General features: G+C 34.9%; 1 protein-coding gene across 2 annotated transcripts in view; it reads left to right on the forward strand.

Annotated features, from left to right (window-relative positions):
• HDAC9 (histone deacetylase 9) overlaps window positions 1-13,301 on the forward strand; it is a 921,220-nt gene that overhangs the window by 647,415 nt on the left and 260,504 nt on the right. For both annotated transcript variants that reach the window (XM_011944150.1, XM_011944151.1), the window contains exon 13: window positions 6,806-6,983. In XM_011944150.1, the coding sequence (XP_011799540.1) occupies window positions 6,806-6,983 (178 nt within the window). The remainder of the gene's footprint in view (window positions 1-6,805; window positions 6,984-13,301) is intronic.

Consider the following 13,301-nt stretch of genomic DNA (forward strand, 5'->3'; position numbering starts at 1 on the left):
TATTTTTATGCTCTTTTTTTTCTTCTTTTTTTGAGACAGAGTTTCACTCTGTCACTCAGGCTGGAGTCCAGTGGCCTGATCATGGCTCACTGCAGTCTCAACCTGCTGCACTCAAGTGACCCTCCCTCCTCAGCCTCCTGGGACTACAGGCATGTGACACCATGCCAACTAATTTTTGTGTTGTTTAATTTTTTATAGAGATAGGATCTCCCTATGTTGCCCAGTCTGTCTTGAACTCCTGGGCTCAAGAGTTTCTCTGCCTTGGCCTCCCAAAGTTCTGCGATTATAGTGTGAGCTGCTATGCCCAGCCTATTTTTGTTTTCTTTTTTCATTTATTTTTACTTTTTCTGTCTTAATTTCTTTTTCTTCTACAAAAGTGTAGTGTTTACAATAAAGGTATCTGTATGTGGAATGTTAGTTATTATAATAATATTGGTGTTTTATATATGACAAACATGCTATAAGCATTAATTCTATTTTTGAAAAATTATTAAACAATTAACAAGTATAAATATTACAACAATGAACACTCATAACATCCAGCTTAAGAAATAGAACACTACAGGTACAATTCAAGTTTCCTATGTATCTCTCTCCCATTGTCCCTCCCATTCCTTCTCTTCTGAATTTGCTGTTTATTTTTCCATGTATGTCTTTACTTTTTATTAATTTCATTAACATTTAATATGTGATATTAATTTGCAAATTTTGGAAAAAAATTTTTTTCGTGTATTCTTTTGCTTGTTTTTTCACTCACCATATTTGCTAGAGTTTATAGTAAATATAAACTATTTGTATGAAATGTTGTGAATTGTTCTTTAAAGTGTTAAAACAATTAACTCTCCTCAAAGTAGTCTATGAGTGTCTCTTGCTCTGTATTTTCAGAGTATGCATTATGATTTATGATTTCTGTTATTTGCTCTTGCTAAAGTTGCATGATGATATTGATTATAGACCATGAGTAACCACCCACAGGTCAGGAAGCAAATGTGATCATCCAGAGCAAAGTGAAAACCCAGAAGCTATACATTTGGTCCCTGTGTGATAGCAACAAGAAAGCAAAACAAAACAGAACAAAGAAATCACTGTTATTACAAAACATGGAACCATGTGATTTCCTTAACCCAGGGACTTTAGCACCTCATAGTCTCCATTGGCAAGCCACCCCCAAGAAAATATTTCATTCTAAGCCACAACATTGTGCTTGTCATACAAAGACCTTCTAGAACTATCCCTACCCACTTTCAAATGATGGCAATGCCTATGCACTACCACTTAGAATGGTGGGGCCACAAAGACATTGATGTTTTACTAGGCAATACCGAGGAATTTACAAAATAGTTGCGTAACAACTCTTCTGTCAAAGTAATTAACATGAATTTTATCAGTGGGAGTAAATAGATGTTTGGGCACAGTGGCCTTAGACCACACCATATAATGAAAAGTTGTCTTACATATCTCAGTTAGCTGAGAGTATTTTCCAGAATGACAATCTGGCAAAATAAGTCATCAAAACCAAGTCCCCAGTTGAATCAGCTGAAAAAGGAAGACTTTTACTGCATAAAAAATACTCAATAAAGAATATGTAAAATAAATGTTAATAAAAAATGCTTTTGTGGGGAACATGTTAGCTATTCATTTAAAGGGGGATAACACATTTTCTAATGGTGCTCAGTAAGTAAACTCTTAACTTGGATATTCCTCTAATTTTTATTAACAGTAGATTCTGAACTGTTTGACGTTTTAATTTTTCGGCACTGTAAGAGAGAAACATGCTCTTTCATACTTACTTAGAAGTATAAAAATGAATAAAATTATCTCTCATTATAACTACTAATAGTAAAAAAACTGGTTTAGTGAAACATTTCAATCCATTCCAGAGACAACAGAAAAATGTAATTTCAGCTTTCAAGCTCAAGAAGGATGCTTTTGTTAATGAGGCTGGATATCTATCCTAAAATAAAAGTGACCTGGCATTTAATGATAACTCAGTGATTAACATGCAGTATAATAATATGTGGTTTACTGGATTGTTATAACTCTTCTTATACATTGAAAGCCACATTTCATTTGTAAAAGTGTATAGTTGCAATCAACTCTTTGAAAGTGAATAAACCTCTTTCTTCTATAGTACTATTTTTGAAAGAAAGTTCAAAAATGTTTGGCCCATCTCTGTTCATAGTTCCAATAATTATGAATTTGTCCTAATAAAGTGTTTGGAAGATTTGACTGTTTAGTTTAAATAACATTTACCATTTTTTCTTAATTACAGTTTTAATATAGGTAATATGCAGAAAACTTAGAAATGACATAAAAGTACAAAGGAAAAGTAATCCTCAAATCACTGGAATTTTCCTCACATTTTCTCTTGGCTCCAACACAAAATAATTTTAGGATTTTGTCCTTTGGTAATCATTTTGTCTGGACTCTATTTCTCATATTTTTTTCTCAGCCATTTCTTGATTATTTTGTGTTGTGATTGCTTATAATATGTTTTCTTGTTTTATCCTATCCTTATAATACGATCTTAAGAATGATTATATATATCTCCTTATTATGCATTCATTTTAAATTGAATAATACATATTATTAAAGCCCACTATGTGTGAAACACTGCATGGGAAAGATATGCATGGGAATATATAGCAGCCAAAGGTCATCTCTTCGTGGAACTTACTAACTGCAGTTAAGGTGCCAGTGCCTAAATTTTGGGTGTCAACCTACAACATCCTAAATCGGCTTTGCTGTCTGTACAATGCAGGACAAGGACTGTTGCCTTTTGGATGAGCAATAGCTATTGGATGAACTTTACAAGTAACAAACAAATTAATATTGAACAAGTAGTTATTTGTTTCTTACTTATATTGCCATATTCCTTCTGGTAGGCACTGGACAGGTAGGATGCTGCTTACTGAATTGTGAAGTGTTATACTATCATGTAACATTTACATAATGCTTTTGAATTAGCAAACTTTTATCTTACAGGGTTTCAGTGAAGGTCAAGTAAAGTAATAAATATTTACTTTAAAAAAAAAAGAAAGGTAGTAGGTGGTGTTATTTAAATGGAGTCCTTACACAATCAAACAATTCATTAAGAGAAAAAAATATTTAGTAACCCCAGTCATCTAAAACATGGCCATGTGATTAAAAAAAAGAAACATGGCCTTTAATTTCCAAATATCTATTGCATTTGCTTAATGCACAAATGAAATAGTATATCTTCTAGAAAGTGTGAGAAAATATATAAAATGCAGCAGAAAATAAGTTAAAAGATGAGTTATATCCAGTTTCTGGTTCAATGAGCTTTCAACATTATACAAGGACAGATCATTTTACACACACACAAATGTGCATGCACACACACATGCAAAATGTATTTAGAGCTTCTCCTTGTATTTGTCACCTGGCTAATTCCAATTTGTCTTTCATATTTAAAATTAAATATCACTTTCTTAAACAAAATTTCCCTGAACCTCTTCAGCAGGTATTTTTTTAAGTTTTTCATACCATCCTGATTTTTTCAGATATAGCCCTCACTGTATTTATAATTACCTTGTTGTACGAACATCATAGAGCATATCTACACAAACCTAGATGGTATAGCCTACTATGCACCTAGGCCATATGTAACAGCTTACTTTTCCTAGCCTACAAACCCGTACAGCATGTTACTATACTGAATATTGTAGGCAATTTGTGTATATAAACATAGAAAAAGTATAATAAAAATACAGTTGATTATAAAAGGTAAAACATAATATACCTGGATAAGGCACTTGCCCTGAGTAGAGCTTGCATGACTGGAAGTTGCTCTGGGTGAGTCAGTGAATGGCTGATGAGTGAACATGAAGGCCTAGAACATTATTGCATGTACTGTAGACTTCATAAACACTGTACACTTAGGCTACACTAAATTATTAAAACTAAAGTAATTGTGCTATGACATTAGGAAGGCTAATACGTCAGTAGGTGAAAGGGATTTTTGCACTCCATTATAATCTTCTGGGCCCAGTGTCATATATGCGGTCTATCCTTGACCAAAATATTGTTATGGGATGCATGTCTGTATTTAGTATCTGTCTCCTCACTAGAGAATAAGCATAAAAAAGGTTCTGCACACTAGCAACGTGTCCAGCATGGAGTGTGAGCTCAAGAAATAGTTACTGAATGTAATAACTCTAATATATAAAAGACTATGGCAGAAAAAGGAGAGAGAAAAACAAAATGTGATGGGAATGTAACAGAAGGGGAAAGCACAATTAATGTGAGTGTTCAAAAGAGACTGTGAAACTTTAAGTGGACCTTAGAGGATGTGTGTAGAGCTGAATGTGGAGCTTCATAGCCACACATAGAGGGGTGATCTAGAAAGGATGGCTTGGAAGAAGCATGAAGGATCATGGTCAATATATCCATGAGACACAGCAGACACAGTGCCCAGAGCCTATGATATACTGTTAGGGGCCCACAACACATTTTACATTTTAATTTCTTAATCAGAAAAAAATGAATCTAATAACATGAATATATAATAATGAATCCAATGTATGCCAATGTAGGCTTAGAGTGTAGTTTTTAATAGTATTTTTTGGAGTCCACAATGATAAAATTGCACAGGACCCATGAAAGTCATACTGCAGCCCTCGGAATGATATCTGATGTTCAGTGGACAGTATTTGGCTAGAACTTAGAAAAGGAATAAATGATCTAAGGTTTAAAATGTAGGTTAGCCTCCGGGAAAGGAGAGTACAAATGACAGACTGTAGAGGTTCTTCAAATTTGGGTTTACCTTCAGAATCTTTTTGTGTTAATGTCTTGCTACCACAGGGCTTCAGGAAGAGAATTCTTGCGGGAAGGAATAGGACTGGTTGATATTAGAAGTTGGGTGATCAGCTAGGAACCTTTTGCCATGTTTTACACCGGAGTTGAAGAAATTACAGCAGAAAGAAAGGGAGGAGATGGATATTACAAAAAATCAGATAAACATGTACCCAGGAATTATAGATCCTATGTGGAAAAGCTTCCTTTTCCCGACAGAACCCCCCAAATCATAATTATATATTTGTATTCCCTGTAACAGTAAGTTCCATATGAGAAAGGACTATATTAATCTTACTGCTGTGTCCTCAGGACATTGAACACAAGACACTCAAGAAAACAGGAGAGTTAGACTCTTGTAAAAAAAGTGTGTAAACCGTTGTAGCTAGAACTAGGTCCCTGACTAATCCATCCCAATCATCAAAGCAAATGCCCAAAGCCTCAATATGTGACATATACCTTCCAACTGATTGATGGTTTGATTATTCTGTAGAGCAAAACAGAAGTAACAACATATACATTAATTATTACCTATTTTAACATTAATTTTAAGTCATTCTTACTTTTTTCTAAATTCAGAAATCTCTGCTTATGGTCTGTAATTAAATCTATATTTATAATCCCAATTTATAGATTTATATGCAGCATTAACTCATATCATGTACAGAGAAAGCTACAATTACATAAAATCATTTGATATGCAATGAGTACAGTTGTGTTGTATACAGATTTGTTAGCTTTCTCAGTAAGTTTCTCAGCAAGTGTAATTTGTACACCTAGCATGTAGCAAGCCTTGGGTGGAAATACAGGATGAGTATGACCTGTGATGGCACATGTTGGGTAGAAGGGGAGCACCTAGTCTAGCAGGAAGGTTAAGGCAAGGCCTTAACTAAGGAGAAGTAATGTCTGCCTCAAGTCTTGAAAGAACAAATACTAGTCAGGCAGGTAGCAGAAGCAGAAGAGCAGACACATTTATAAAATTACAAGAATTAGACTTGTTTAAAAGTACGCTGGTAACCTTTGGAGCAACAGTTTATACATTGCAGGAGATTATCATGTTTTTTCACCACTATTCAGCTATTCTTCATATTCATTAGGAAAGACAAATAAAAACAGCATAAAGCTTATGAATTCTCTTAGGTTGAAGAGAAAATATTCACAGCATAGTATATATATTTTGATAAATATTTTTATTAATAAATACATCTTTATTAAATAAAATTATGAAACAATATATATTTAAAATATATATTTTGAAACTAAGTGAATTTTGAAACTAAGTGAATTTTCCATAAACTTCCAAACTGTGATTCACTGATTCGGTAAGTTGGGAAGGATGAAGAATATAATAACAGTGTTAAATCACTGAGGATATACTTAATACTATATTTTAAAACCAAATAATTTTACAGTGTTGAAATTATACCATACAAACTATGAAATATTCATTTTTTTCTATATAAATATATAAGACTGAAAGGTGTCAAAATACAATTGTGTAATTGGTCATTTTTAGAGACATTCATCGAATTCATAAACAATATTCACTGAAATAAATTCAGGAGAGGATTTTCAGAATTAGGCGTCACTGGCAGTTTGAAAGCGTTGAATTGTTCTCCCACGTTGTGTGGCAGTTCTGGGGCTGTATTCAAAACGTTGGTATCTAAGTAGGAAATGAGTCGAAGTCGACGTTACTCTTGAGGTTAAAGGTTTGTTTCTTTCAATCAGTTCAAACTGACAGGCCTCCTGCCATCACCTCCTCCTTAGCCAGGCAGACAGGCCCTGGCTGTCAGTGTGAAAACATCTGTTGAATGGATTTATTGACTGGATCTTGTTTTTTCTCTCCCTTTCTCTATTTTTTTTTTCTTTTTCCTTCACACCGTTTATTATGTCTCTGACCTGATGAACTTAATTTGTTGACATGTCGCTCAGTGTCTCCCTCAAACCTTGTCTCACATTTCTTTCTACTGTGCTCTTTTCTTGGCAACAGCCCTTCCTGGAACCCCCGCACACACGTGCGCTCTCTGTGCGCCAAGCGCCGCTGCCTGCGGTTGGCATGGATGGATTAGAGAAACACCGTCTTGTCTCCAGGACTCACTCTTCCCCTGCTGCCTCTGTTTTACCTCACCCAGCAATGGACCGCCCCCTCCAGCCTGGCTCTGCAACTGGTAGGAATCCTTAAAGACTCTCTCTAATAGGCAGGCTAAATGCACCGTTCTTGCAGGATTAACCGATTTAAATGCTCCGAATAACTCCAATAGTAGAACGCTCCCTTTTAACCCAGTGGAACCCAAATTTTATGAGGTTATATTGGCTATAAGACAAACAGCACATCTGATAAATCTTGGACTTAGTACTAATAGCCTCATAAATTGCTATCATCCAAGGGCCTGGAAAATACATCAACAGGTGCATGAGTTTTTTGGAAATGAAAATCCCTGCAATATTCTTTAGCAGTGTTCCTCAATCTCTTACCTTCTGCCGAGCCACTAGGAAATTTATGATGCTTGGCTTCCTCACTTGACTCCAAAGAATGCCCTTTAACCAGTTTGTTTTTTTTGTTTTATTTCATTGTTTTCTTCTGGTTCCCCATGCAAATGACTCATGGAATTCTATAGTACCAAAGCAAACTGTACTTGATTCTATGTATGTTACTTTCATTTCTATTTATTATGGAATCTCTGGGTGGGCTTTTTGACCAACCTCTTCCTTTGTCTACAGCTGTGTTTGATATTTCAGAACCTGACTACAGAGGAAAACAAGCCAGATAATTCCAAGGCCAAAGGAAGGTTAAGTGTGGAACACACACACACACACACACACAAAGGGTGCTATTCCCTCTGCAAAGGAACAGTGCTGTAAATATATGCGTGGATAATTAGTTCTTTTTGTCTACTCTACTCCATTCTAGTTCCGTGCTCTCAAACTGTGGCTGATCAAATGAAAGATATTGTGGCCCTAATAGACTCATAACTTGGATGCTGCAGAAGGAGAATTTATATGTGCTTTCCCCAAAGGCTCTTTTGAGTTATCTGATTTATTTTTAAATTCATTTTCAGGATTCAGAGCTTGTTTTTGTGGCTTCTGTGACTTCATGCAAGCCTTTGTGCTTGGAAAAGTTAAATCTCTTTTCTAAAACGATATTCCCAAGCCTTGATACTATCTTTTATTTAAAAATCAATGAATGAAATGGCCAAGTTAATTAACTTTGGTAGGCATCTTTAATAAGTATGCATAGGAGCTACTTTTTATAATGTCTTATGCCATAAGAAAACATTCCATACTAGGAGCTATGAGCTGGGTCTCTTTCTTTCTCCATACTAGCCATTGCCTCTGACTCTCCTACTTCCAGGAGCATAGCAAAACTATGCCCAGATATTCCGGAAAACCCAGGAACACTGCCCAGTGTTAGTGGCAGCCTTTGAATCACTCATGCCTGGTGCTATCCCTGTGGATTCACAGAGTTTTTGCTCAAAACCGGATACATGATACAGAGGAATAATTTTTTACATGTAGAAAGAGCAATAGCCTTTAAGAATTACCTACTCTCTATTCTTTCTCCTGAAAGTGTCTTTTATTCAACCCTAATATTTCAGAAAATACAGAGTAACATCCATTCTTTCATGATAACTGTTTCCATTGCCTGAAATAATTTCCTTAATATTATAATATTAAAAATTTAAAATAATATTAAAAATAAATTCTTTAAGTAAGCTTAACTACAAAGTTTCATGTTGATGTCCCCAAGTTTGCTGCTGTATATTACTGTATTCCTATGGATAAAGTTTCTTTCCTTGGTTAAGAGGGGTGGCCCTTTTCTGACATACTTCAGTGTCTTCCAGTTTTCATATGTTCCTTTGAATGAATGAAGCAAGATATCTGAACATTAGAGAGAACCTGGAGTTTAAGGAAACTGTGTTGCCAAATAGATAGGATTTGTAGACCTTAGAAGAATCCAGATGGAAGGGTGGACTGTAAACCCAGTAACATAAACAGGACATAATCCTACCCTGATCATTCAAACAAAGACTAGGTGATTTCAGAGAGTTAGGTCTTTTTCCCCCTCATAACGTCAGCATTTTAGTATTTATCAAAGCATGTATTCCAAAAACAAATAGGAAAGTGAACTTAAGATTCTTTTCATACATAATGGATTTGATGAGGCAATTCCTTGCCCACATGAGAGATTATATAAAATTATTTTAGAAAACACAGGATTGTGTACTTAATAGGCATTCAATAAACATTTTAGGGGAATCAATGAATATTAATTTCATAATAAACACTTACAAATTTACTAGTTCAAATTTGAATACACTGAAAGTAAAAGTTACATTGTAACTATTGTTCTGCTAAAGGATAACTAAGTTATTTAAAAGTTACAATAACTAAAAGGAATATTTGTTAGCTTATTTTAACTTACAAGAATGTTGCATCTTTACACTGAAAATCTTACAAGAAAAAGGCACAATATTTTAAAATCATGCAACATGTGCAATTTATAATAATAGCTTCTCCACTGGCATTGGGATTAAAATATATATATACTTGATATGTAACATTCATTTAGTACTATTCCAAACCTAAGGAAATGAAATGCACCATCTTCACTCTGCTATTCCACATATTGCTCTGGCTTTAATCCAAACTTAAATTTCTCCTGTAACCTGAATACTAGTGTAATCCACATGATCTCAAAAATCACTTTAGTAATTCTAATGATCTTGATTTCAGATGAGAACTATAAGGTTTTCATTCTACTATGATTGAAAATATATATTTTAAGCACTAATCTCCTTTCTTTTGACTTTTTAATATCTACTTGTGGCAGACATGTTAAACAATCTAAAGGAATATTCACATATGTTCTTTAGGAATACAGTAGACCCTCTTATCTGCATGGGAGCTATTCTAAGACTCCCAGGGAATGCCTACAACAGCCCATACTATTGAACCAATTGAGGTCAATAGGAACCCATTTCTGTTCATGTCTTCCACCCATAAATTTATAGCGTTTTCCATCTTAAATAAGCACTTCTCACATGCTATGGCCATAACTTTTGCAGTGCGGGGTGAGGTGGGACAGCAAAACAATCACAAATTTATTTTTTCTTTTTCACAGCTTCATGGATAGAAGATTCCTTCTTACTGTAGAGCTTAGCAACCTTAGCATATTGGTTTTTTTTTTTTTTTTTAATTTCCTTAAGTCGAGAACTTAGACCTTTCATTTAAAGGAAGCCCTTTAAGGCTTGTTTTTGGCATATCCGAACTGTCAACATCACTACTCTTGCACTTTGGAGCCATTATGAAGTAAAAAATAATTAAAAGTGAATACACTGAAAGTAAAAGTTACATTGTAACTATTGTTCTGCTAAAGGATAACTAAGTTATTCAAAAGTTACAATAACTCAGAGGAATATTTGTTAGCTTATTTAAACTTACAAGAATGTTGCATCTTTACACTGAAAATCTTACAAGAAAAATGGGTTCCTATTGACACTGCCACAGTCAATCTGATCATCAAGACAGCTACTAAATGACTAATGGTGGTATAGAGAGAGCATGGAGCTGCTGGACAGAGGGATAATTCACATCCTGGGCAAGCTGGTCTTACACTGGGATAGTGTAAGACTTCCTTATGCTGCTCAGAATGATACACAATTTAAAACTGAGAGTTTGGTTGTTATATAATTGTGCATTTCTGGAATTGTCCAGTTAATATTTTCAAACCATAGTTGAAACTGTAGAAAGAGAAACTGCAGATGGGGGAGGGGAGAGGCTATTGTATTTTTTTTTTTTTTTTTTTAAAAAAAGTCATAAGATCTCACACTCTCAATAGCTGTTCCGCTAAACGGCAAGGTAGTGGACAGAGATACATTATAGAGCTAGGAGGCTGGCTTAAATCTATCCTCTAAGAGCTATACTTTTTGGTGCTACTAAAAAGTTATTTAACACAAAAGTCACATAATTTTCAATGCACATCATTTAAACCTTCACCATCCATGTGCATCCTCCGCAACCCACTGGATTAGCCATACAACTCCCTTTCTGACAAGAACAAAAAATGTTCCAAGGGAGAAATATTATCTGAGTTTAGTCAGTTTTGGAAAGATGCCGTCTTCAGTCTATTTCCTGAGAGTAGAAAGTAGACATAAATTGCATAAAAGTATTTTTAAAAGATAATTTTTTTTTTAGATGGAGTTTCGGTCTTGTTGCCCAGGCTGGAGTGCATTGGTGCAATCTCAGCTCACCACAACCTCCGCCTCCCGGGTTCAAGTGATTCTCCTGCCTCAGCCCCATTAGTAGCTGGGATTACAGGCATGTGCCACCATGCCCGGCTAATTTTGTATTTTTAGTAGAGATGGGGTTTCTCCATGTTGGTCAGGCTGGTCTTGAATGCCCAACCTCAGGTGATCCACCCACCTTGGCCTCCAAAGTGCTGGGAATACAGGTGTGAGCCACTGAGCAGGTCCTGAGATAATTGTTATATATTAATTGAACTTTCATGGTAACATTTATATTTTTGAGAATTATAAAAATTGATACAAGTTCATTGAAGGCAATTTGGTAAATCTAAAATATTATAATGGAAAGTCACTCATCATTCTACCACTCAGAGGTAACTTCTATCAAAATATGTTTATACTTATTTTCCAATCAATACTTTTTACTCTATAAGCTTATCTTTAACAGGATAAAGTAATTTGTATTAGTATACATATCTATGTGCATGTGTGTATGTGTATGTCTGAAAGTATGTGTGTATATTTGTATATATGTGTATATATACAGTGTATATGTGTGTGTGTGTGTGTATGTGTGCATGTCTTAAGGCCTTCTAGAGTAGCTTCTGTTATTACCCATATTAGAATGGACAGAGTAATTTTTCCTTTTGTCAGGAAATCTATTTTTTAAATTGCTGTCCTCAAATATATGTGCATGAAATTTCTTTCAAAAAACTCTTCCAAAATTTACCCATCTAATAATCACTGAAGAAGATAAAAAGAGCTATCGTTTTTATTTGGGAGATTAATTCAACTTGATCACATATATCATGTATCATAACATAAACATTAATGTAGAAAATATATTTATAAATATGTAGTTATATAATACATATTATTTTTGTGTGTCATACACACACACACACACACACACACACAGTTTTTTGGGGGTATGCTTTTTATACCTAAGAATTTAATCCTATTACCTTCGCACATGTTTTGAAGACAGACTTATTGGGACACAAGTTTTTTGTCTGAAAAGTCTGGAAATGTGATCAAATGTTCAAGGGATTTAGCACTGAAGAGTAGAAGTCTGAGGCCAACCTGATACGTGTTTCTTTGTGGGAAGCATGATTTGCAATTACTTATCCATGAACATATTTTTTCTACTTCTGGAAACATCCTCAATTAGTCCTATTTCACGTATAACTTGTTTCATTACATTTTACTTTAAAAATTGAAGGTTTGTGGCAATCCTGCACTGAGTAAGTCTATTGGTGCCACTTTTCCGATAGCATGTGTTCACTTCCTGTCTCTGAGTCACATTTGGGTAATTCTCATAATATATCAAAACTTTTCATCATTATTATATATTTTATAGTGATCTGTGATCAGTGATCTTTTTTTTATTATTATACTTTAAATTCTAGCATACATGTGCACAACGTGCAGGTTTGATACATAGGTATACATGTGCCATGTTAGTTTGCTGCATCCATCAACTCGTCATTTGCATTAGGTATTTCTTCCAATGCTATCCCTCCTCCAGCCCCCTACCCGACGACAGACCCTGCTGTGTGATGTTCCTTGCTGTGTGTCCAAGTGTTCTCATTGTTCAGCTCCCACCTATGAGTGAGAACATGTGGTATTTGGTTTTCTGTTCTTGTGATAGTTTGCTGAGAATGATGGTTTCCAGCTTCATCAATGTCCCTGCAAAGGACAATAGCTCATCCTTTTTTATGGCTGCGTAGTATTCCATGGTGCATATGTGCCAGATTTTCTTAATCCAGTCTGTCATTGATGGACATTTAAGTTGGTTCCAAGTTTTGTTATTGTGAATAGTGCTGCAGTAAACATACATGTGCATGTGTCTTTATAGTAGCATGATTTATAATCCTTTCAGTATATACCCAGTAATGGGATTGCTAGGTCAAATGATATTTCTAGTTCTAGATCCTTAAGGAATCACCACACTGTTTTACACAATGGTTGAACTAGTTTACAGTCCCACCAACAGTGTAAAAGCGTTCTTATTTCCCCGTATCCTCTCCAACATCTGTTGTTTCCTGACTTTTTAATGATCGCCATTCTAACTGGTGTGAAATGGTATCTTATTGTGGTTTTTTCATGTGTCTGTTGGCTGCATAACTGTCTTCTTTTGAGAAGTGTTTGTTCATATCCTTTGCCCACTTTTTGATGGGGTTGTTTGGTTTTTTCTTGTAAATTTGTTTGAGTTCTTTGTAGATTCTGGATATTAGCCCT

The sequence above is a fragment of the Colobus angolensis genome, unplaced genomic scaffold (genome assembly GCF_000951035.1).
Source record: "Colobus angolensis palliatus isolate OR3802 unplaced genomic scaffold, Cang.pa_1.0 Scaffold229, whole genome shotgun sequence".
Lineage (NCBI taxonomy): Eukaryota > Metazoa > Chordata > Mammalia > Primates > Cercopithecidae > Colobus > Colobus angolensis.